At 37.2% G+C, this 20701-nt stretch overlaps 1 protein-coding gene across 2 annotated transcripts in view; it reads left to right on the top strand.

The window, feature by feature from the left end:
• Window positions 1-20701, top strand: part of LOC104566978 (ADP-ribosylation factor-like protein 6) — a 113181-nt gene that overhangs the window by 66536 nt on the left and 25944 nt on the right. For both annotated transcript variants that reach the window (XM_088533493.1, XM_088533503.1), the window contains 9 exons: window positions 1278-6201; window positions 7041-7088; window positions 7457-7572; window positions 8445-8592; window positions 15062-15198; window positions 15856-15970; window positions 16188-16223; window positions 17315-17448; window positions 19272-19398. In XM_088533493.1, the coding sequence (XP_088389619.1) occupies window positions 1278-6201; window positions 7041-7088; window positions 7457-7572; window positions 8445-8592; window positions 15062-15198; window positions 15856-15970; window positions 16188-16223; window positions 17315-17448; window positions 19272-19398 (5785 nt within the window). The remainder of the gene's footprint in view (window positions 1-1277; window positions 6202-7040; window positions 7089-7456; window positions 7573-8444; window positions 8593-15061; window positions 15199-15855; window positions 15971-16187; window positions 16224-17314; window positions 17449-19271; window positions 19399-20701) is intronic.

Genomic DNA, 20701 nt, shown 5'->3' with positions numbered 1-20701 from the left:
TCCTTTGTTATGCTCTTCTGTACCTACTGACCTACAGTCAAATCCATACAGACTGTTAAGTTGTAGTTACTCGGTGATACTCAAAGAAACAAGATTATTTATTTTGCTGAGTGAGTTTTCTCTAGTGAATGGCCTTTATGTGCTACTTTAATGTGCCTTCATCTCTGTATCCATAGTAACTTTTCAATAAAATAAAAACTAACTATAAGGTGCAAAGAACTTATAAAAATGCCCTCAAATTGCGTTTTGCCTATTGCAGTGCATTTATGTTAGAAATCAAAATCTTGGTGAACTTTTTTTTTTATTTCACCCCTCAAGAAAAATACTTCTGAAAAGAGTATGACAATTGCCCAGAAAGGAGAGCTGCTGCATCTGGCCAAGACTGACATAAATAGACTGACAGACATATTCTTTAACCAAAAAAAAAAAAAAAAAAAAAAGAGGGCAGGGGAAAGGAAGGTGAGGACTTTTTGTTTCTTTTAAGAAAAAGGAAACTTCACTCCTCTAGAAACTTGAAAGATAACGAGAGGCTGTGAACTTCTGCTAAGTACATCAGAAAGGGCAGTGAAGGAGTGGGAGCATGATTTTTCCATTGAGGTTTTTTTCGTTTATTAGTTTTTGCATTAGTTTGCTATTAAATTTAAGTCTGATTAATGTCTTGATCTGCCGATTCCTCCTCACATTTCTAGACCTTTCTTTTTCTTTTTTTTCTGTAGTATTCAAACAGTTTTCTTTCTTACCTGATCTTCATTCACTATCTTTCCTTTGAACCTTATCATTCAGAAAGCATCCTCCTATCGTGCCCTTTCTTTTCCCTATGCGTGCTTTGGTTCTGCTACTCTTCCTATTTATTACTGAATTGAGAATCTGGGTAAAAATTCAAATTTCTGTTCTATGTTTTTAATGATCCTTATTAGAGTAAAAAAAATCAATGTTAAAATTTAGGCAGACTTTGATAGGGTATAACATCTTCCAGAAAGAATGTTCATTTCTGTTCTTGCAAATGTTGACTTGCAGTGGCATCTGTCTTCTCTTGTCTTGTGGAAAGCAAATGATGGAAGTTGTAGCAATATGCATTTTTGCTTATATAGTCTTAATTTGTCTCGTTTCAGTAGAAAATAGTGTGTATAGCTCGTTGCACAAATCAATATGTAGAAAGAGCAGAAAAAGAGAAAAACAGAATTGAATTCAATCTACAGTTTGTGTTAACCTTCTTTCTTATTAGCACACTAGTTGTTTAAATATTCTGTCTGTGCTTATTTTGATTCTTGTTACAGGCAGATGCAATGGAAACCAGAATCACCTGCAGTTACCTATGCAACATATCGAGGTTCTGCAAGAATTAGACAACTACTGAAAAAACAGTCAGAGAAGGCTGAAAGAGAAGAAGAAAGTACTGATAGCAGGAATGCTTCCTTTGTCAAAGAAAACGGAGAAATCCAGATGACAGTGTCTTCAAAATCAGGACATTTATTTAAAGAAAATGGAGAAGTTGAGGGTAAAGACAATGAAGATCACAACACAGTGAATTCTTCTACCATTAACACAGAACTGAGAAAGTCTCCGCATTGCTTGGGTGGCATTAAATGTGAAATAACTGCAAATACCTCAGCTTCATCTACTGATTTATCTAGTGAAGTGGACTTAAAACATGCACCAGCTTTACATACAACTAGAGTGAAGAGGACATATTCACTAGATTCGTTATTGTCATCTAGTAGGAACAGAGAGATCCTGATGAATCCCACTTGCCAGACTACTGATTCCATTGCAATGAATCCTGCAAATTGTTTGGTGGAAAAAGTGGGAATGCCAGGAGAAGCACACGCTCGGTTTCAGGCAGATGAAAATGATACTTCTAACATTGATAAAAAAAATCATTGTAGCAAAGCAACTACTAAGGAATCTGCAAAAAAAATGCAGAATGATGGTTTTCATTCATCCAAATCAAAAAGAGAGACAGTAAACAGTGAACTACAGCAGAGAGAGGGAGAATCTTGCTGTAATCATCAAGCAGAGAGTCCCTTAGAACTAACATTGGATGTCCAGATGCTTCATTCCAGTGTGACTGGGTTTCAAAAGAATACAAAAAGTGCAAAGAAAGATAGTGATGCTGGCAACAGTGATGCACAGAGAATTGTGCCAACTGTAGCAAATGAGCAAAATACACAAGGCTGTATTTCTGCTGTGCATTTGCCTTCTAGTGAAAAAATACTTTTGTCGCTTGGCAAGGAGTGCAAAGTAGACAAGTGCATAGCTACAGGTAATCCAGCGGCTTTAGTAGTGTCTATTAAAAATTATGAAGATACAGTCATGGACAAGGAAAACAGAAATGAAGAACTGAGTAAACTAGGGAAAACTATGCATGCACAAAATGATCATCAATTAATCTTTGTGGACAAGGATTCTAGTAAGGATACTAGTGCAGAACAGTTTGGTTTATCTTCTCTAGAAACTGAAGATGTTGAAGCAATGAAGGTTTTATCTGAGTTCACAGTAGAAAAGCTTGACAATGAATCATCTTGCCGTCATAGGTGTGAAAGTCTAAACTCTAACTTTCGTGAGCTGGTACCACCTCTCTCTGTTTCTTATGAGTTGTCTTTTGGAACTGGAAATTGTTGCTCAGCTTCTCATCTTCCTAGTTCTCAATCTGACAATCAAACTGCAGGGGAAAGAGAAGCCAGTTTAAAAGATGAGAGAGAGACTTTTTCTTGTCCTGATCTTGAAGATGAGAAGAACAAATCCCTTGAGCTTGTAGAGAAAGGCCTGTCAGGAAACTCAGTTCCTGTCCATGAGGTTGGTGCTGTTCCCCTTAAAACTGTTCAAAACATTCCTCCCAAGACAACAGTTGCACCCACAGAACATAACACAGCAAAGACTGAACTTGGGCCTTTAATCAGCACTGACAGGAGAGATAATGCTTTTGCTGCTGCTTCTAAAATAAAGCAAGCTGATACGTCTGAGGCTGTTCCTATTCCTTCTCAGTCCAGCGATTACGTCTCTCATATGTCTAAGTCAGAAAAAGAAGTTTTGGAGGTTTCACATTCTGCCTTGATATATGGAAGGAAGCCCTTACCTAACCATTGCCCTTTTGTCTGTGAAAAAGATGTTAGTGTAGACGACACTACTGACTCTCCACCTAGTTCTGAAGAAGTGAATATGACTATTTCTTCAAAACTTGATAACAGTAGTAAGCCTACAGTATCATCGACTCTACTTAATTCTTCATCTGGCAACCATCAAAAAGCACCTTCTGCCAGTAACTCCGAAAATGGCAAAATTGCCACATCTGCTGCTGCTTCTGAACAGAATGGCCAGTCCAGCTATATTTTTACTGCTGCTGAGTCAAGAAGAATTATCCCTGAGGACAGGATGACCAAGATGCTACTTTGTCCAGAAGACTCAAGAGCTGTGTGCCCAGACGGTTCTCTAGAGTTTGACATTACCACAGCTGAAGCTGATCACTCTGTTGCTAACGCAGACCTGTGGGGAGCTAACATCCCCAAGTCTGCTTCACCTTCCAAAGAAACCTGCAACCTTCCTGTTTCTGCTGTTGAAACACTGAGGTTTGCCCAGAGAAGCAATAATTCCCCTAGTCATAGACCCAGTGGTGTGGGAGAGAATGTATGCGCTGTACAAAAGCCTGATGGCTTTGTGTTGACAAAGAAAATACCATCACCTATCTGCCCTTCGAAATCTTTGGAAATGGTATCTGAGCCAGTCTATACTGAGAATGTGCACAAAAATACCATAAAAGAGCTGGCTCATTATAATCATGTTCCTGCTATCTCAGAAACCTCTTCTAAAATTGGTAATCAAGCAGCTGTTTCACTTACAGTACCAAATGAGTTCTATTGTGCGAAAATTTTGAAAGATACAGACATGGGAGGGCAAGAACATGCTAAATTCCAAGAAGCTGCTCTTTTATTTAAAAAAGCTGAGGAAATAGTGGAGTCAGTTTTACACTTGGCTCTAGAAGAAATAATAGCAAAACAAGCAGTTGGTGTCTGCCAGGTTTGTGGGAGCAAGGAGAGTTTAATAAATCTGGATATTCTAAATGATCAGAAAACTGGAACTGTGCAGCTAGAAGCAGAAGAAATCCAGTCAGCTGTGCAATCATTAGAGCAGCTTAATGAGAACCATGCAGGAAGCTCATCTTCATTTAAAGAAAAGGAAACAGTTGATACAAATAATAAAGATGAACAGATTCCCTTTTACATCCCTGATAAAATTGACCTACATAGTTCACTGGCACTGAAAGCAAGAGAAATAATTGACGAAGTCATTAACTCAGCCAAACAAAAGCTGACATCCAATCAGTGGCAAGGCAGCGAGAGTAAAAAGCCTTCTGAAAAGCTTGAGCCTAACCCTAAGGCTGAAACCCCAAAGATTTTAAATCCAGATACTAAATTATCTGCCAAAACACAGGAATTAACCAAAGAAACAACAGAGAAGGTGGAGGCTCAGAGTATAACTGTAAGCACTGAAAAAGCAGATTACTCAGACTTGCCTTCGTTTCCAAACAGTATGGAGAATGGCATACATTGTCCCGAAAGAGATGAAATAATACCAAATAATGTATTTACGTGCCAAACAAATGGGTTTCTTCCTAATGGCAGTTTAGGAAAGCCAGAATCTGACCTTATGCTAGTAGCAAAAGGGAAGAATACTGAAAAGGTGTATGGAAATATGACTGCCACAGAGATTTGTGGCAAAGATAAAGTATTGGCAACCAGTAGCAAATCCGATGTGTCTTTACATTTAATAAATAAACATGCAGCTGTGGCTAAAGAGATGTTTCTGCCTTTGGACTTAATACACTCATGCAATAGTACAAATACGCCAGAGCGCACATTGCAGCCGACTGTAAATGTTAATGTGTCATCTTTTATGCCTGATGAAGAAGATATCAGCATGCGTAATGAATCTAAACACAAAAGCTGTCCTCAGAGTTCTCTGGAAAGCATTGCAGAGAAAAGCCTGTATGAGCACTGTGAAAGAGAGGCTGCAGAAGAAGTATCTGCAAAAGTAAGAGAAACTTTAGAAGATGTGAAGGCAGAGAGCAAGGAAGAATTAGCAGAAGGAGCAAGTGAGGTAACACAGGTTGATGCTGGATTAAATACACAGTTCACTGCATCTGAATTGCCTGCTATTGGAGAGGACAGTGAAGGGGAAAATCATTTCAACTTTGCCCAAAATAATGAGACTCTAAAGCAGATGCAAATGGAAGATGGTGACATGCAAAAAGGTGGTCATCTCAAGGAAAATGGTTTGGACTGCAGTGATGACTTGGAGGAATCAGCAAATCTTTTGTCCTTCTCTCCACCAATTGAACAGGGAGAAAACAGTTCTTTTACTATAATTTATGAAGGTGCTCTTCAAACTGAGAACAAATCCGTGTCAACTGATGAGCTGCAGGCTAGCTCCCGCTCTTCTGATCTTTCGTTAGGTAACTTAGGTCATCTCCTGATGTGTGAAAGAGCAGAGAAGAACCATGAACCAGCCTATGCTTATGAAAGGGATAACAAACCAAACGAAGCAATGGATAGCCGTGGCTCAGAGTCCTTTCTGAATGTAGAGGCTAAGCGCTACAGGATATATCCTTTTTCACTGTCTCCGATATATGAAGATGACAGCTCCCAAGAAGACCTGCTATCCCCAGATGTGTCACCAGAAGGTCTTCCTAGTGGACTATCTAAAGATAATACTGACCATCCTTCTGTGCTGTCCCTTCTACAGTCAGTTTCTGAGCGCTTGCAGTTTACTACTCAGCTTAGTGAAGAGGAAGAGGAGGAGGAGGAAGAGGAATCATTTTATGGAGAAAACAGCGAAGAAGAATGTGTGTCCAGTCAGTGGATAGGGAATTTAAAAACAACTTCTCAGTCAAATGACCAAAATAGGTCTTTTTTTCCTGAACAAACACCTTTTCTTTCAAAAGAGCAGCTGAACTCTATGGAGCAGCCAGAAGTGTTTCCAGATGCCACTTCTCCCACTCAAGCACGTTCTAAGCCAGTTTCACAGAAAGTTGATGCTGCTGCAAAGCTTACTTCTACAAGTGTGTATTACCAATATTTGCAATCTGCCAGAAATTACTCCTCAGAGAAGGGAGCCCAACTTGGAAGCATTCTGCAGGATATGTTGCAGCCAAAGAGTCATTGGTCCCAAGACTATGCCTTGCCAAAATTGGGAGACTTGTCAGCGGTAAGATGTTCTGTTATACAATATTAGTAATCCAAGTGATTCACTCAGGTTGTAAGGACCATCCACTTTTAAGGCAAATAGAATTACATTGTTTAAGATCGCAGATTAAAAGAAAGTTTTCTGATAGAGTGATTTAAAAAGAATAGTATTATGGTTCAGCAAGCAAATGAAACGGTGGCTTAAAATTGTAAAAAGGGAGATGTATAGGAATAAAAATTGTTACAGGAAAACATGTACAACTGCAAATATGTATAACAGCAAAGCGCAAATCGTCCATGTTGATGACATTTCAAGCTGGAAATCACAGACTTGATTTTTCTATGAAAGTTGTTGTCTTTCGTTTCTTCCCCTTTGAGGTTAGTTGAGCTGTGTTATCCAAAAATATGATTTTCTGATTACTGAGCTATTTGGTTCTTTCATTACAAATTCTGTAACTTATAGCTTAGTTAGCAAATAAGTAATCTAGCTCCTTCTATACATTCCTTTTTAGTTTATTTAAAGCAAGCTTAGATAAGGGGATGGAAACATTCTTCTGATATTTAGGAATGAAACAGGCTGCATAGATCCAGTGTGCAGTGGAAGAAGCAAGTCTTCCTGCCTGATGTTGGTTATCTTTTGTTCTGTTGGAGGGTGTTGCCGTTCGCTGTCTCCGGCCGCGCGGTCTCCGGTCTCAGCTCTCGGCAACGTAACGTGTTCGCCCGGAGGTCGGGCTCTCCGGGGCCATCCTACCCCGCTAGGGGACAAACCACGTAACACCAATATGGTTGAATAAACTGTCTATATTGTGTGCTGCTGTTATAGCTACTAATAGTTTATTTTCCATATCCTTTTAATTTCAGAACTTCATTGACAGGGCAAGTCTCAAATACAATCCAAGACCAGGAAAGGTAAACAGAATTTCTTTGTCACCTAGATCAATAAGAGTGGAATAATTCGTCATATCAAAAATAGTAAATGGGAAGCATTTAAAGTTGATAGTCTAATTTTCTTTTTTTTAATGCTGCATATGTTTGCACATGCTAATGAAATGCAATTATAAAATCAGAAAAGAATATGAAAGTACTGGGGTAATTCTACTATATTACTTTGTCAGCAACTCCTTTTAAGTTCGGTAGTATTTCATAAATGAGGAAAGTGTGTACTCTATTAGTTGAGTCAGCACAAAATGAAATTAGTTTTGTTCCAAGTAAAAATTAACTGTGTACCTTGTGTGTTGAAATGGGCCCTGATTTATATGCATTGTGTGTTTTTTCAGATTATTATTTATGACATTCATGGCGACAAAAGTAAACAAGAAATTCATTCTGATGTGCTAGATACCACATCCTGGATCTTTCCAATTGGAGCGTTACTTAGGATAATTAGAGGATGGTAAGAAATGCAGGTCATATGTAAATCATTCTAAAACACTATGTATGTGTTTTTCTTGTATTTTTAAGTCTTCTATTTTTGACACACATCTAATCTGCAAGAATGCCTTTTTCCTTGTTTATAATGAGACTGATATCAATAAAAAGGCATGAAAGGCATGATGCTTTCAATAAATATAATAAATAATAAATGAATACATAAATAAATAATAAAATGCTGTAATACATTTTTTTCTCTTGGGAACTAGCTTTAAACAGAAAGTCTCTTACAGAACCAAAGATAAGCTTAGGTTTCTTGCCTCAAGTGGTGAGTCCATATGCTGCCATAATCATCACTGTATGTATGTGTACACCAAAGCAATTTTTTTAACAGTTGAATTCTGTTATACAATAGCTGTTTTGAAAGGACTATAAAACATACAAGTACAGTTGTTACTTGAAATGTAGCATCCATACAGCACATTAAAATTTTAGACTTTTTTTTGTATGTTCCTTCTTTCTGCATACTTTTTTTTCTCCTAAGACACTGAATATTATATGTTTTAAATAGTTGATTAATATACTTGTTGTAGTAAAATAATTCTTTTTATTTGCACAGGTTTTTAAGCTATTTTGTATACAGTTCAGTTTTTAAGTTATAGTTTATATCCTGGTGGAAATATGTGTTTTATTTTTAAAGCACAGAAATAAAGGGCCAGCCCCAAATTTGCCCAAATGAATGTGACTACACCATTCTGCTATTGAGGTACAATGTAAGAAAGGACTCGTAGTGAACTTAATTACAGGAGCTATTCAGGAGTTCTTGGCAAATGTGCAGTATTAGGACAGTTTTATCTAACAGCAATTATTCGGTTCATGATTTTATTATTACAGCTGGATATTTTATGAGAAACCAAACTTCCAGGGTCGAAAATATGTACTAGAAGAAGGAGAAACAGTTCTGGATCTCCCTTGGGATCTTCCAGGCATGAAACATCGTCGACGAAATCTCACAGTTGGTTCAATCAAACATGTGACGAAGGTATGGACTTTGTTCATATATTGTGTCACATTCAGACTTAATGTCTGTTGGCAACAGCGGTGTATGAACAACGTGTGCATGCTGTGTTTCTGACTTTATTCACACTTCCTATGAATTGCAGTTCTTAGTTCAAGATAAATCACAGCGTTTGATTGCTGAGGGTTTATTACTTGTTGTTCCTTTTGTGATGTAAATATCTCTTTCTTCTTAAATATAATGAGCAAATACATATTATTTTCGTTTGCCTTTATATGACACAGTTGCTCCTCTCTTTAGATATTTAGGTGTGCAATTAATTGAAATGAATGGGAATAATTCATATTCTTTACTAAGAAATGCTTAACTTAAGCCTAAATTACCTACAGTATGCATATGTCTTTTGGAAATTAATAACTGAGATTTTTATCTCTTTTGTACAGTATAACTTTCAAAATTGACGTATTTCCACGTACAGCTTTGTTGTGAGTTGGCTTCCACAGGCTCTGTTGAGGCACGTGGTGCACCTACAGCATCTGGCTCTGCGTGCAGCCAGAAAAGTAAAAGGCATTTTGTTTGTAAGACAGGAATCAAATGCCTGAAATTAAATATAATGCATTCATTATTATTCAGTGAATGAGGAATATATTTACCAGATCTTGTGATTTAGGAAGAATTAATGTTCTTTTTGTTTAGCATAGCATTCTAGTTATTTACAGGGCAAGGGCTCCTTATTGTGAGTGAATTATCATTTGTATTGCAATGTGAAAATGTTTTAGAAAAAGTACTGCTTTTTTGTTTTCTACTGGTATTCAAGTCATTTTATAGTCAATAGTCCTCTGTCATCTGTGCAAGGGCATAATGTCACAACAACAATTATAAAAACTTTTCCATTCTCTTAAAATCATTTGAAAAAGTAATCAGAAGAGATTGGTTGAGGGCATGAACAATGAGCTTAATTAGTTCAAATAAATGTTAAAAGCATTTGAAAAACATTGGGTGTGAATATTGGTCAATAATGCACAAGCTAAATGATTAAAATAAATCCATCAGTACTGTGGAACTAGGGTCAAAAGCTGAGGAAAGCTCATTGTGTCTTCAGTGTCTAAGAAAACCCTTGGATAGTAAAGACACTGAGGATAGTTCCATCATGCTTTATAAAAAATCTTTCAAGCTAAGTAGGTTTGAATATTATTCTTTCTTCCACTATGTGGTTCACTTTTTTGGAAGGCAGATTAAAACCTTTTTCGTAGTACATTATTTCAATACTTGACACATTATTCCTTGTGTAACTTTAAAAAATTCCATGCAGGTGTACATGTTCAGGAATATTTTTGCCATTAGTCAATACTGTTACATGGAACTAGTATAGCTGCAGAATTTACTGAGCTGGGTCTTACCCTTTCAGCCAGGCTTTGTAAATGTACTTCTTTTTTTTTAGGTTTTACTTCAGCTGCCATGAAGTGCTTTACCAAAGTACTACCTTTTAATTTTTTTTTTTAATAGGCGTTACATTTCATTGATAAATATTACTCAATTATTTCTCATTCCTGTTGTTTATGTATCATGTGAGCTGTGGGATCATGTGCTTGACTGTCATGTGGGATCATGTGCTTGACTGCTCTGTTGCCATAGGCTGAGCAGGCAGTGGGGTCATGCCTAGTTTGGTCATACGGGCTGTGTTTTCAGGCTTTTCTTTTAATTCTCCTGATGGCTTTTTATTGTGGTTGTTTAGCATCTGCTCAGATGCCTTGAGTTAGCATATTTGAAAATTGGATATATTTGAGAGGAAAATAGCCTAACAACAAGACAAAGACAGATGTTTACTAAAGAAACTGTAGGAGGTGCATTTAATGATATTTTTATTTTTTACTGGCATATGTTAACGAGCTTAGAAACAATCTGACAGTAGTTTTGTGTTCTGATTTTCCTTTGAGCCTGCATAAAAAGCAGAAATCCTGTTAACTTTGTGGTTAGCTTGTGGCTCAGCTTATTGTGGATACAAATTGGATTCAGCCATGGGTGTTTAATTTGAAGGAATCTAGGAGAAAAAAAAATCCCCCCAAACAGATTGTGCAACTGGTAAAACTAAAACCAGTCTGAAACGATGGAGAGCCTGAATTCCACTAAGGCAACTTGAGCATCAGCTTAGACTCACAAACTCCAACTCCACACACAGATTCAATACAGCTGGGCCTGTTCAGCCTGGAGAAGAGAAGGCTGAGAGGGGATCTAATCAGTGTATATAAATACCTCAAGGGAGGGAGTGCAGAGGACGGGGATGGTCTCTTTTCAGTGGTGGCCACTGATAGGACTAGAGGAAATGGCCGGAAACTGAAACATCAAAAATTCCATAGGAACTTAAGGAAAAATTTCTTAACAGTGAGGGTGACAGAGCACTGGAACAGGCTGCCCAGAGAGGTTGTGGAGTCTCCTTCTCTGGAGATCTTCAAAACCCGCTTGGACGCAGTCCTGCGCCACGTGCTTTAGGTGACCCTGCGTGTGCAGGGGGGTTGGACTAGATGATCTCTAGAGGTCCCTTCCAACCCTAAGCATTCTATGATTCTATGATTCTATGAATATGGATCCTGCAGAACAGTCAAATTGGTCCCTTGGTATACAGGAAATATTTGTATTTCTTGTGAAATCATAGAGGTTTTTCCATCTATTTCTGGAGCCCTGAAAAGGCTGCTGAATGTCGCTTTCCAACCTGAACAGAATTTCTTAAGTTTCCAGTCTGGATCAATCCAGTAAGCTGCTATTTTGCAAGATAACTGGAGATCTGAAACTGAAGCTTCTAGCCTTTCTATCCGCAAGATGATTAGGTTAAGAATAACTGGTTTCCTTGTGAAGTCCTAAAGCAAAGAAGATATTAATTCAAGCAGGGAATAGTCAAGTGCCACAGGAAGACACCCAGCAGCTTCAGATTGTCTCATTGCTGGTGCTCACAGGATCATGTAGGCATTAGTTTTATTATATTACTTCTAGCCATGTTGAGCTTTGTAGTTTGTTGGTGATGATGGGCGGCAGCAAGAGTGGTACAGAACAGGACAACTTGAAGAAGGGCTCTTAGAGGGATGAAAGGACTGTACGGATGGAGAGTAAGATGAAAAAAAAAATGCTGGGGACAGCATTTGCCTAAGGACAAACTATGTGTCAACAGTAAGATTGTCTAGACTGTATTAGCAAGCAATTGTGTGAGCACCGGAACTAATTAGTCCTAGTTTTCAATAGACTTTTTTTCTCATCATTGTTTTGACTTCTAGTTGGAGAAACCAGGCTTTAGTCATGCTTTGTCCTGTTGTTGACATAAAAGACTACTTCATTTGAATAGGCTACTTTGTATCACTTCAATCAAGGCTGCTTACAGGTCCAGGAAAATCTACCAGTGCCAAAATTCTTTAGTCCCTCTAGTGCTGCTAGTTCCCTGCACCTGGAAGAAGATTAAATAGCAGGAGACCAGCTGGAGTGGTGTGAAGGCTCTGCATCTCCCACTCCTGAGGTGGAGCTCCTGAGCAAACTAGAGGAATGTCAACGATACATAATCCTTTTAAAACACTTTAACACTTCTGCCAAGAGGGCCTGTGTTTTGGAAGTCTCTGTTCTCTGCAGGCTGGCTCAGATATTCCCCGTACTTTGGAAACACTTTGAAGACTGTAGGAGACAGTGTCGTCTTCGTAAATTCTTAATCATCTTTCGTAATGGTTTGTTACCAAAAGAAGAGAAGTCTAGGCTGGCTATGCAGAAATAGGAAGAGAGTATCCTAGAGTGAAGGAAGACAGAGTGGGAAGCTTGTAGGTTGTCACCCATGTAAGCATTTACTAGCTGTGTATTAACATTAGAAACAAACGCCACTACCCAGATAAGACATCTTTCTTTTTGCTGGGCTTTTCCTTCTGTTTTTACCTGATGTGTCAGTAGGTCATGAATATGACATGAGTTTGTACTGCTTGTGATGATGGAAGTTGGGGGAGAGTAGGGAGAAAACTTTCCAGCTTTGGATCTGGCCTGATAACAATTTTGCGTGTAGGTATCTTACTTGAAAATCTTGACGCCTTGAAAATGAAAGAGCTTTGGACTGAAGGATCTTGTTTTAAACCTGAATGCTATCATGTTCGTGTGGTTTTAATTTTGTTTTAAAGGTGGTAGCTTTATTAAGAAAGTTAAGGAAGGCTCTGAAAGTAATGATGCCTATTAAATATGCTCAGGCAGATTTGAACATGCCGAGGCAAATATTTAACAAGCTAAAATTTACATGTTTAAATAGATATAAATATTATATATAAAATATATATGGCATAGTTCTTGAGTGTACATCTGCAAATAGTGTTCATCTCATGTACTAAAGACTAAGACTAAATTTTACTATTCTCAGCAGCCTGCAAATGAATGTCAGCCCTAATATATGTAAGCTGAACTCACTAAATAAGTCAAATAGTGTATTACTTGAGATACCCTTTTTAAAAAACATAACATACTTCTTGCTCAGATATATTATTGCCTTTAAAAATAGGTATATAAATTGCTTTTGATAATGACCCCACTTTACTACATGACACTCTATGAAAAAACCTTTGTGGACAAATCCAGTAGGCACATTCATCACCATGAATAGAGTTTATTTATGGCTGTCAACACCTGTCTGGAGGCAGTGATAAATGGGAGGGAGCTCTTTACCACGATTGGTGGTTACCACTTCACCTACCCCATGGAGAACTGGTATGTGTTTCACCTCGTGAGGTGAAGGAGGTGAATGAAGGTGCCTCCTAAGCTTCAGAGATGAGACCGCAAACTTGAAAAAATAATAGAAACTGCTTTTTCTAAACTTGAAATGAAAAAAAAAACAAAACTCCTACTGAATTAAAATTAAGCATGCTCTGTCTCATATTCTGTCTGGGCCTGCAGGCAAAGATACTTTATTTTGCCACTTGTCTGCTCTTGCAAGCGCTTTATTTGATAATTTATCTCAAACCATTAAGAGCCTTGCATTGCTATTTGTGGAATTCCTATTGATGCTTATAGAACTCCTAATTTTGCTTATCAAAACTGTATTGTTGGGTTCCCAGATTTCAGCACACATAATGTAGATGCAGCCTTCCTTAGTGTACAAATGGGTAGGAGTAAAAAAGACATTCTGCCGTGGAGACCTTAGACCATTTATGGCCTACTTTTTAGGAAAACCACAAATAACCATATGTTGAAAAGCAATAGGTTGTGTTGGAATAAAAACATCAGATATAATTAGGAGAAATGAACCTCAAAAATGTTTTAACTGTGATTTAATAAGATTAATGTATTTATGAAAACTACAGTGAGACTTTTTTCCCATTTACCTAGCATGCTTTGAACCTTCAGTGTTTTGCTATAAAGCAGCATTTTACTAGAGAGTTTCCTCCTGGTCTTTTATCGTTCTTTTATCGTTTTGCTTATCTGATGATAAACGTTCTGATATTGCTTCCTCCCCCAAAACAAAGCATGCATTGTTTGTATTGTGTGTATTGTAAGGAGAACAGAAATATGATTGTTATAAGAGAAAGAATTAAAACAGCGCATTGTGGTACTTCTGGTTTTCTGAGCAAAGTAAGTAACTTACTGAAGTATATATATCAGGATAGGGGTCTCTCTAGGCTGGTCCAGTACTTTGACCTAATGCAAATGTAGTCATAGATGAAGAGGATAAGGGGAAGGGTGCTGAGAAATGAAGGTTTTCTTCTACTTGGTAAGCATGCAAGCACCTTTCAGCTAACAGAAAGACTACTCTCTTATGCACTGCTGAATGTTATAGAAGATCCTCACTGATTCATGGTGTGCTTGAATGGTGGAAAAAAGTAGTGGCAATTCATTTTGTATAAATATTATGAAATTCATATGATTTAATAAAAACTCTGTAAATTCTAGGCTAGATCACATGTTCAACAAGTTTACCTCCAGCATGATAAACCACCAGATAAAAACCCCAGCAAGGTAACAGACTATTGTTCTGTAGTAAGAAGTTAAGGTGCCTACTTAACAAAAGAAGTGCTTCCAATACTGATTTTTTAACTGTTTTTCTTTGTCTCTCTTCATCTGAAATGCTATAATTATATTTATCATGAGAGAAAATTAAACTCATACCTGGATGCATTACAGAGCTTGATTATTACCTGGGGAGAGGAAAAATGGAAGTAGTAGGCATTTTACAAATTTTACCTTTTTACTAATATAGCTATGTATCTCAATGTGTGTTATGGTAGCACTGTCTGTAAAATTAAAAGTAGCCAAAGAGACATAAACACATAGCTTTTGTTCAAAAATTAGTGGCAACTGGAAATTTACTTCACTTATCTTTTCCTAAAACCCTGGGAAAAAAAAAAGGACTTCCATGTCATAAAGTCCACAGTTAGAGAAGATGAGAAGAAAGGAAAAAAGACAGAAACATAACGGCTCGTTTTCCCTCAATGTGGCAGACTTTCCAAGGTGGATAACCTATACCGTTTGTGTTGTTTCTCTGTAGGATTGCAGCATTCCAGAGGTGGAGTTCAGTCTGGGAGCTGGCGCAGAAGGATTTCCCATCTGCATACAAAGTGCAGTTGCCAATTTAGAAGAACTGGATGTTGAAAGAAACCCTTATATAAGGGTTAAATCAGGGGTGTGAGTACTTAATCTTTTTTTTATACTGTTTTGCAAGCAGATAAAAATGACATCATGAGGTAAAAGTCCATCAGAGCTAGGAACAATATTTTGATTTCTTGCTGTAGAACAGTTAATATATACTACATATGTTAACTGCTAGTTAGATAACATATACTAGACACACTACACTTCACACCATGGCATGTAGGCTCCTATCTGTAGAACCAAATTCTCAAAGGCCTCTCACTGTTGGAGGAAGAGTTTTCTATAATTCTGTTATTGAGTATTGGGTGAAGCAGCAGCAGTGGGACTGATATAGAAGCCTTTTCATTTCTAAGAGACAACCCTAGGTAAAGTTTCCTGGAAGTGTCTCATCCTTACTGCTGACATTTGTATTCTCATAGTATAACAAGCTGCTTTTTTAAAATAAATAAACGAAGTGGTAGTTTTCTGCTCTTTCATTTGCATTTTGCTTGCACCGAGGAGAAGTAGCTGAGATCTCAGTGTTGAAGTTGCCATTATATTACAATATAGCTAATCTTTGATATAATTGCAGTATCTAAAACACATTGCCTATCTCTACTGCGTACAGAAAGAAACAATTTTAATATGAAGACCATTGCACTTGCTATGTTTCTGTTTGGATTAACAAGTCATTTACTCTGATTTTTATAGATGGCTTGCTTATTCAGACCTTAATTACAAGGGCGAGATGAAAATTTTGGAAGAAGGCAATTCTTCATCTGAAATTCCTTCAGCAGATGTTAAATCCCTACGTCCTTTGAAAATGGTAAGGAATTTGTGATTCCCTAAAAAGCTGTATGTATTCATTTTCCTATTGTTGCTTCTTCAGTCATTTTGGTTTAAATCTAACTTATTTTCTAGCATCCTTTCAGGGTTAATCCTTACATGCATAACATTCCTCTCATGCCACAATACGGTAGCATGTTGTAGTGACATGGTGTTGCTTGTCCTGAAGGTTGCTTTTTTGTCTTCTTTTTTTTTAGGGTGGACTAAAGGTGCAAATGCCTATGAATGTAAAGGTAAGCACTGAGAGCACTGAGGACACTGGAAATATAAAGCTATTTTTAGGTCTATTTTGTTTTCACTGGGCATATGCTGTTTAATTATGTGTTTTATATTTGCCTGCTGCTGAAGGAAAATTCAGTAACAGTGTCAAATCCAATTCTTACTAGTGTTTCATGTAATGTAAAAGAAGTGATGGTTTCTTCTGCCCAACTAAGAGAAGGTGAATTTGCTGTAGAAGAATTGTGAAGCTTTTGCCTTTAGAATGACTTTTTCCAATGGACATATCTATTGTTTAAAAGGAAAGGTGTTGGGAAAGATTTTCCCATTCAATCTGCCAACTTGACTTTTTTTTAAGGATGGGGAGAGGAGACAAAAGGAATAGGACCCTTCCTATACTTGAGCCTGACACAAGAGTCAGGAGTGGGACTATGAACCTTCTCTGATTTGAGGAGCAGAAAGTTAACCCAGAATTATTGCTCCTTTATCTTCCCTTTTCTAGTTCTCCATCAAAAAGCTACTGTTTTATTTAAAGTTTGAGTCTTGCATGTATTTGTAAAATAGTTTTTCTAATAACTATTGTGAATAAAAATGCTGTTGATAGAAGATCTGTGTAGTGCAGCAGGTAAGGAACAGGAGGTGTTCACTGAATTCAGTCACTCAAATGACTTCAGCAAAGTGCAGAGAAAGGCTTCTTGGCTAGTTTCAGAGAGCTCATCCAATATGTCCAACTATGACATGATAGGATTCACTGCAGTCTAATACATATTGCCCAGATGGCGTATGGCAGTCTAAATCATAGACCCTTAACTACAGAATGCTATTATGTATATAGAATGATGTGAATTAAGTATCCTTGTGTGGAAATGCCTATAAATAATCTGACAAGCCTACCTAAGTTGGAGTTTGGTGTCTTCAGCTCCCAGAGCAGCCAAAAATCAGAAGAGCTCTGGAATGCAACACTAAATTTGGTTCATAGTGAGAGTTCGTTGGAGATACTGGGTGAAAAAAGAAGGTTTCTTCCACATGTTGCAGCAGTAGGCTTACTCAAACTTCAGTTTACTAATGAGAACATATTCAAGATATTGTTTGAAATTATGTTTCCTAGATAATAATATATGAGAAAGCCCACTTTGGAGGATGGTCCAAAGAGTTTTCTGAAAATATTGATTCTGTCCCAGCTGTGTTGGGTAATGCAGAGGAGTTTCAGGAAATCGGATCAGTACGTGTTGTTGGTGGCGTGTAAGTGTATTTCGGTTTTGTTGTATTTTTGTACCTCCAAAACCAAAGATAGTAACTAAATACTAAAAAGTGCTTGCTAAACAGTGGTTAGAATTAGTCTCTAATATGCTGTTAATTTTGCAACTATTGGGAAGCTTTGTGACAAAGGTCAGCATTACTTTGATACACATTACTTAATTTAGCCAAATTGCTTTATTCCAAAATCTAGTAAAATGTATGAAGAAGAAAGGAATGTACATTTCTCATGTCAGTTACCAGCCTTGGATAAAACTTACTCTCCATGCAGCTCAGCTACCTGAGGAAACACAGAAAGGGAAAACAAGGTGTGAGAGCTGTGGAGTCTGTTTATCACTCAAATGCCGCTTTGTTGGCCACTTTGTTCCTTAATTACAGTATTCACAGAGAGCTTTAATTTGTACTGATTTACATTTCTGATAGTCTCTGCTTAATTTGCTGGAATGACCTTGGGTACATGTGGTCGGTCTTTGATTTGACATTTTAATGCCTCTGGAATCTGTAAACTGTTTTGTTATCAGAACATTTTTTTAGTTCGATGGCTGTTGCATGTTATCTAAAATTAAGGATCCACTCTTATTTTCCTTTCCTGAGATGTGGGATTGATTCTGTTTTGTCCTGTCTCATTTTCTCATGCAAAAAAAAAGGCTGTTTAACGCAAAGGCAGATACTTTGGTGAACCACTCAAGAGGTAGTCTCAGGTCCAGCTATTTTAGCTGCTAACTACACATTGTACTTACACCCTTTCTCCAAACCCATCAGTTTAACTAAGTATTTGCAAGCATACAAAACAGTTGCTTCTGCCAAAGAGCTTAGCAATAAATAGTTTTCAGTAACATTAATTTGTTCTTAGAGAGGGTTCAGTGTTAATACTTCAGTATAAAGATTTGATAAAGACATTCTTTCACTTTTAGGTTATTGTCAGAATCTCACAAATACTAAATTTGCTGTAAACTTAATTGTGAATATGCAGAGAATCTGTTCAAATAAATACATGTATTAGCAATCTGGGAAGCCTCAAGTTATTGAAAATCATCCTTTTGTCTATTGTGGCTTCTTTTCTTTTTTAATGCTGTGGTATTGTAAACAAATTAATATAAACCAAGCGCTGTTTAAATTAAAGCTGTTCCTGCCTGCCAAATTGCAGCACTGGCAGAATTTGTACAGCAGCTCTAAATACTTCCTCAAGGGAGCTTTAATGCAATACTTCAAAATAGTATTATTCTCTGTAGTACAGATATATATTAACTATGCAACATATCCTATATGATCAATTCAGCTGGCTCTATCTATAACATGCATATATATACACATGTTTGTATTTATACATACACCTACATGTTTTTGGATTAAAGCAGAAAACAATTTAAGCTACCTGCTGAAATCTATGAAAATTTTGTCACTAACTCCAACATAGGTAGAATCCCCTTATCTTTTAAGTCATTGAAAAGATCAGCTGCAGGTTCTATCCATGGAAACTGGTGACTAGTAGTGTTTCAGCTGCTGAATATGTGAGCCTCTGTATCACATATCAGTATTAGGAATATGGCCGATGAGAGGAGGTACATCAAGAAGTGCTTCACAAATAAACTGTTGTTGGAGAAACAATTGCATGACAGAATTTTATTCCACAAAGAACCCTTCAAGGGGGTGCTTGTGACTTCAAGCAACAAGCATTGCTTTGTTAGCTGAGCCTGTGATAATCATCTTAATATTCTTAAGATATTTTTCCCCTTTTATTTGTTATGCAAAGTGATGTGTGATGTTTTTTGCTTATTTCTCTTTCTCTTGCTGTGTGGTTGCTGTAGTTGGGTCGCCTATGGCAAGGAACGCTACAAAGGTCGTCAGTACCTGCTGGAGGAGGGCGATTACGCAGACAGACACTCGTGGGGGGGAGCTGACAGTGCCCTGTTGTCCTTCCGGTTCCTTCATGCTGTAAGTACTAGATTTTCACACAACCTATGCACAGTTCCCTACATAAAAAGAAAGCTATCTGAAGTTTCGTCATTCCTTCATTTGCACAAGTTCACTCCTGTTTTCTTTCCCCTTTGCTGAAATTTCCACTGTAGTCTATACAGTGTAAAGCACAAACAGTTTCTAAATATTCTGTTCTCAAAGACTTTAATTCCTTGTTTCCTTGGTGGATTTTCCAAGTATCTTACTTCTGCACTTTCAGCTATTCAAAACTCTAGAAGTCTCTTAGAACTTTAAAATGCATAAGGGTATAGTGCAGTTCTTTATTAAAATAAAAATAGCTCTTCAACACTACAGCTGTTGCAAAGTTTTACATCATCACCCTCTATGTCTGTGTTTTGATGCCAGAAAATTTTGGCAGCACAAGTTATCATGGTGAGAAAATCCCTGTTACTAAAGCATTTATGGGGGGCAGTGATGAGATAATAATAAAATCTATAGCAGAGTATATAGTATTGGAAGCAATCTTAGTCTTCTGAGTGATGGGGAGACAGGATTACAACTTCTCTGTTATTTCCTGCAGTGGGATGATGATGATGATTACTGAGCTTTAAATGGAGCTGCTCAGAGTGGTTTTCTTCTGAAAATCAGATTGTTCACTGTGAGATCACCTAGCCTTCCTGATTGTGATTGATTGATATTCCTAAGACGGAAATTTTCTGAAGTTTGAAGGTAGACATTTAAAGCAAGCTCATTGCTTTGACAATCCTTATATAACAAAACTAATTAATGAGAACAAGAATAAGCTATGCTTAATCTAAGAGTTTCCAATTTTGATTTTAGGAAAGGCACCTAGTAATCACTATATAATCAGAATTTATCATTTAACCTAAATGAAGGTGTGAGAGTTCACTGAACTGAAGAAAAATCCCGTGTCCTTGTATTAATAATTTATTTTGAGGTTTTTGAGAAAACGGGCAGGAATTTTCTTCTGACTCTTTCGTTTGAATGGGCAGAATACAATTCAGCTAGTGACTAATTTTAACCTTTCTTACTTGTCAAGCCATACCTAGGATACTTGAATAACTTAAATTGATCATTGTAAGCCTCCATTCAGCAAATCCATAATTACAAGCCTAAAGTTATGCACATACCTTCCACTTATATGCATATAATTAATTTGACTCAAGCCTAGAGCAGTCAGGATACTCAAGTCATTGGAACCAACATCTTAAAAGCATGTAATTCACGTAGCAACATATGTCATTCAAAATATGTATATATAGATAATGAAAGTGTAAATACTACCTTTCCCCAGACTGTG

Source organism: Tinamus guttatus, unplaced genomic scaffold (assembly GCF_059628265.1).
Source record: "Tinamus guttatus ecotype Peru unplaced genomic scaffold, ASM5962826v1 Tinamus_guttatus_pri_ptg000035l, whole genome shotgun sequence".
In the NCBI taxonomy this organism is placed as follows: Eukaryota; Metazoa; Chordata; class Aves; order Tinamiformes; family Tinamidae; genus Tinamus; species Tinamus guttatus.
The sequence above is the reverse complement of the archived record's forward strand: the minus strand, read 5'-3'. Positions and strand labels throughout refer to the sequence as shown.